The sequence below is a fragment of the Parasteatoda tepidariorum genome, chromosome 7 (genome assembly GCF_043381705.1).
Source record: "Parasteatoda tepidariorum isolate YZ-2023 chromosome 7, CAS_Ptep_4.0, whole genome shotgun sequence".
Lineage (NCBI taxonomy): Eukaryota > Metazoa > Arthropoda > Arachnida > Araneae > Theridiidae > Parasteatoda > Parasteatoda tepidariorum.
The window spans coordinates 73,883,326-73,888,771 of NC_092210.1; the positions used below are offsets into that span (position 1 = coordinate 73,883,326).

The 5,446-nt window shown below is 27.6% G+C and overlaps 1 protein-coding gene across 1 annotated transcript in view; it reads right to left on the minus strand.

Annotated features, from left to right (window-relative positions):
• The window catches only part of LOC107436171 (cobalamin trafficking protein CblD), a 43,517-nt gene that overhangs the window by 36,451 nt on the left and 1,620 nt on the right, over positions 1-5,446 (minus strand). Inside the window, exon 2 of the mRNA XM_071183640.1 lies at positions 1,227-1,359. Coding sequence (XP_071039741.1) covers positions 1,227-1,359 — 133 coding nt within the window. The remainder of the gene's footprint in view (positions 1-1,226; positions 1,360-5,446) is intronic.

The window sequence follows — 5,446 nt, forward strand, 5'->3', positions numbered from 1 at the left end:
AAGTTCTGCATTGCAGTACTAATCTACAACTTAAACGGGGCACTAACACCATCAGCTTTCCAGTAAATAGATTGGCACCATCAGTGTGGAAAAGGAAAAACATTTTCAAACAAAATATGGTAACTCCAAATTTGTCTTTCAAATTGGTTGAAATTCGTGAGATTTTCAGCTCTGGTCCAGGGGACGGGAGTTGCAACCAGAAATCGCAAGTAAGCCGTAAAATGTGACAGGGTTAGCATGTCTTTAATTCATTGCGCTCTACCACTGTTTTTAAAAACATTGATAATAAGACTTCGAAGACAGAAATTTTGAAAAACTTATCTCCATCTTTATTATTATTTTCATAATCATTTTTTATGAATATCAAAATTATCAACTTTAACTCATCGCCCAGAAGAATTTTCGGGTAAGAACTTTGGTAAAGTAACAACACGAAAAAAGCAATATAATTTTTTTCACATGAGGGTTGCAAAAAACCCACCTACCCAGTAAAACCCACTCTGAAAAACCCAGCTTAAAGTGGGTTTTACTGGGTTTTTCTAAGATTGATTTTTTTTTATCCTCTGTTACATCAAAGAGCTATTCTATTGAAATATATATGTAGTCTAGCCTAAAAAAATTAACCTATAGTGAAAAAATTAATTGTGTAGGAGACTAGAGAGTCACCTTGCTGGCTAGATTTGACTGTATGGCCATTGATTCGTTTTCTATGCAAATAAAAAAATTTCCTTAAATATTTTTTAAGATTAAAATATAAATAAAAAGTAATCCTGCATTAAAATAAGTTACAGATGTACGACGTATGTGAGTACATATAACATTTTGTATCGTGATGTCAGAAAAAACTTTCTTCAGACTTTGGCATCAATTTATTTGTATTAATTAATTACCTATATGTTAAGTCAATTTATAGAATTAAACTTTATTAATTTAAAAATAAGCTCTTTTAAAATAGGGTATTTATCCCTGCCCTCTCTTTTAAAAAACACCCTATTAAAACATGAAAAACCCAGAAAAGCCCAATAAAACCCACCTGGATTGGGTTTTTATAGAAAAACCCGGGTTTTTTGCAACCCTGTGAAACCCTAAAAAGTTACTTTTAGATTCTGAAGTTCAATCCATCAATCAATGTGAATAACACAATAGTTCAATATTTTTATTATTATTATATTTATATTATTTATTTATTTTTATTTCACGAAAATGAGTAACATTATAAAATTTACCTTCAGATTCAGAATTTCTGTAGTTAGACTCTGAGGTTAGCCGAACACTTTTACTGGAATATATGCTCCGAGAAATGCGACAAGCGAGCTGTTGCCGCTGCAGAGAAGCTATTTTTCCTGATAGCTGGAGCATCTGACAATAAATAATCATTTAGTGATATTATATATGAAAACTAAATATTAAAAATGACTCATAAAATAATTAGAAAAAATACATAGAACACATAGATATAGTTCTGTTAATAACAAAGCAGATTAACACTTCATACTTATAACCAGATATGTATCTAAGGAATATAGTGCCTGAAGCAAATCTTGAATCGGCACCCTTCCATATGTTTAGAAAAATTTTGCTCTGAGTTTTTTTTTAAATGGAATAATAACACCATTTAGAAATAAATGTCTTCCATTACCAAAAATTAAATTAAAGAAAGCTGTTATTTGAAAAAAAAATCATTTTTTGCCACCAGCAAAAAAATAAACATTTAAGAAGCTTCTGACTATATGAATTCTAATTAAATCAAATAAAATTTTCACGATATTATAAATTAATTTAAGAGCTCAATACAAATAATTACAACCAATTACCTGCCTAATGAAACATTCCCATGACGGTAAAAACCTCAAATGGTAAATACCACGCCAACCCTGTCTTTAGTGTTGTAATAGCACTTTTTGTACACAGGTTTGTAATTACACAAATATGGGGGAAACATACAAAGTGGTGTGTAGAACAAAATATACAAATTATTCTAAGAATATTGATTATTACATATCAGTGGTGTAAATAACATCCGTGGGATGCGGGAGTCATACCAGTTTATAGCCATAGTTTATATTTGCCATATATAGATATAGTTTATATTTGCCATAAAAAAATTATACTATGAATTAAAATAAAAATACTTTTTATTAATAAAATAATTCTTTTAGTTCAATTTATAAATAATAATAACTTATAACTAAACTTTAAATATAATTGCTATGAGATAGTAAATTATTTTCTCCTATTACCAAAACAAATTTATTTTAATATGGTAAGTCAGTATAGTGTTTCAAGTTAGCACCTTAATAATAACCTTTGGTCGCAATTACTATTTTCATTTTCTTAAATTAAAATAAAATTAATGATTATAAACATCCAAATATCACTTCACCACAGTGTTGTTGTTTCATATTATAATTTTAAATATTTTTATGATAAGTCTAAGATAGGACGCACTAAGAAATCTTGAAACAGGGTGCACCTAAGTCTATATACGTTACTGATACATATTCAAGTGCACAGTCATAATATCAGAATATGTATGCATTTATCTCTGTAACAATTCAATTTCATAATATAGCCAATTACATAAAAAATTTAGAAATATATGTTGGAGACGCAGAACAATAATAACATTTTACCGATATATATATATTTTTTTCAAAAATATAATTTAAGTGCAAAATGTAACTGATACATACTTTTTCTACTCTTTTTGAGCATTTTAAGCAAAACATATTACTAAATAATAAAAATAAATATATCTTAATTAGAAATGTTTTTTAAGGATGCTAAAGTGACAATGAAACAACAATGAAAGAAAAGAGAAAATTTCAAATGAAAATTAACAATTTAATATTTAACAAGTTTTATTTAATAAATTATAATTATTTTTTTTCTATTGGTGTTCCTCAGACTATTGTATTGATATATATTTTTTTAGCTATATTAATACAGTATTAGAAAGTATTATTTTTGAGGATATAATTGTGTGAGCTGATGATAAGATTTCTTTTCATTATTTTTTTAAATAATTGCAGATTTTGAATTTTTTTTAATCTTTATATATATATATAGCAAAATAAATACAAAAAAAAACACAAAGAAAATTAAGAAAAACAATAAGTTTCATTTATTACGCATAAGCTGCAAGTAAACAGAACTCATAAGATAAATGAAAATAAAACAAAGGAAAATTACAGACATATGAAAAAAGGGGGGGAAAGAAAAATAATAAAAAATAGCAATCAACTAGGGGGGGGGAAAGGATAAAATTTTTAAGAAATCCGGAAAATAAAAGATATAATCTTTTTCAGCCCACACGATTATATCCGCAAAAAAGAGTGCTTTTTGATATTGTATTAATATAGCCAAAGCAAAATATATCAATACAATAGTGTGAGGAGCACTCAAAAAATATTTTACAAAAATTACAACAAATAAAATAGAACACAATAAGTAAAAATAACACGCAAAAACAGATAATAAAATAAAATAAAAAGAAAAAAAGAGAATAAAACATAATCTTTAAAGCGAGTGGCGAAATTAAATGTACTAACATGAACGGGAAATTTTTCAAGATGATTTAAAATATTTTCGTAGCAAGATTACCAGATTGCAAAATATGAAAACAAAAGCGCAAATTGAGCGTAACTAGAGGAGTTTTGTATCATTTATTAGTCATATTTGTTGTAATTTTTGTAAAAAAAAATTTTCAGTGCTCCTCACACTATTGTATTGATATAGATATAGTATTTTGCTTTGGCTATATTGATACAATATCATAAAGCACTCTTTTTTGCGGATATAATCGCGTAGGCTGATAAAAAGATTATATCTTTTATTTTCCGGATTTTTTGAAAAATTTAATCCTTTTTTTCCCCCACAGTTGTTTGTTATTTTTTTATTATTATTTTTCTTTCCCTCCCCCCCCCTTTCTTCATATGTCTGTAATTTTCCTTCATTTTGAACTTATATATATATATGGAAAAAATATAAGTCAAAATAAATTATAATCGGACATGAAATTGATAAGAATATTAAAACAGGAAAAAGTCCAAAAAGTAGAAATAGGAAATAGTAAATAATCCAATCAGCATCTAGAACCTCCCAAGAGAAATAGCACAAAAATTGAAATTTAAGTCCTGGTACTAACAGACATGATAGTGCAGGAGCAGTCTAACACTCTATCTCACACTTTAATATTCACAGTCTTTTAATCTATTTTTGATTTCAAGTAATGCATTAATTAACATTTTTGACATTTCCCTTTCTTTTGAACCTGTGAGAAAGACTTTCCCTTGATCTATTTATGAACCAATTGTAATTATTAAGATTTTCCTTATTCCCTGTAACGAAATATTTTACAGATTTATTTTGCAAGATTTTCCCAAACTTTTAATGAGGAACACTTCAGTTTTGTGTCACTAAGATATTCATTCTCTGATGATGATGTTTAAATAAATTAATTTGCTCTTTCTAAAATCCTGTGTCCTGCTCGCACGACAGCCACCATTAGATATATACTATCTAAGAATTCCTATTAATAGCTATAATATAGAAATAATATTAATTCCAATCAGTTATAAATAACAAACAACTAGTACCACCCAAAAATTACATGAGTTGATAAAATTTATCAGGGTTTTTCCATGGTATTTATGAGTAAAAAGCCAACTTTGTAATTTAGAAATGTTAAAAATACAAAAAAAAAATTTTTCAATGAAAATATTAAAACTTTAAGACTAAATTCTCCTTAAATAAAGTAAAATACTACAAGCTGTAGACTAGGGGTGCACAACCTGTGGTCCGCGGGCCAAGTGCGGCCCTTCGACTACTAAAGTGCGGCCCGCGAGAGCTTCTAAACACAATAAAAAAATTTTAAAAATGGCAATTTTTAATTGCACTTTTAAGTCATCACGTTTTGGCACAATCAATTTTAACAGATTCTTTAGTAAATGTACGTTTAACGCATTTTCTTTAAGCCGATTTTATCGTAAATATAAATGATTTTTTTAAACAGTTATTTCCGCTTTTCTGCGTGATTTCGAAAATCCCGAATTTTTATAACGACGCGAAAGCGAGTTTCAGATCGCAAATTTAAATAATCACTTTTTGTGTACTTTATTTGTGATGATTTAATCTTAAATTTAAGTGATTTTTAATCTTTTTTTTTGCAATTCTTTCTTTTTTTTCCACAATTTTTTTCGGCAGTTATTGCTATGCGTTCCCACGTATTATAAAAAATTCCAATTGTTCTATAATGACATACAAATTTTAAATCATGCATTTGACACGCTTTATTCGTGCTGAGTTCAGCATAAATATATTTTTTCCTAATTATTTCTATACTTTTCCTCGTGATTTTGACGATCCCGTTATTTAACTATGATGTTATTACGACACGTGATTGTTAATCACGCAATTAAATAATCACTTTTTGATACGGTATTAC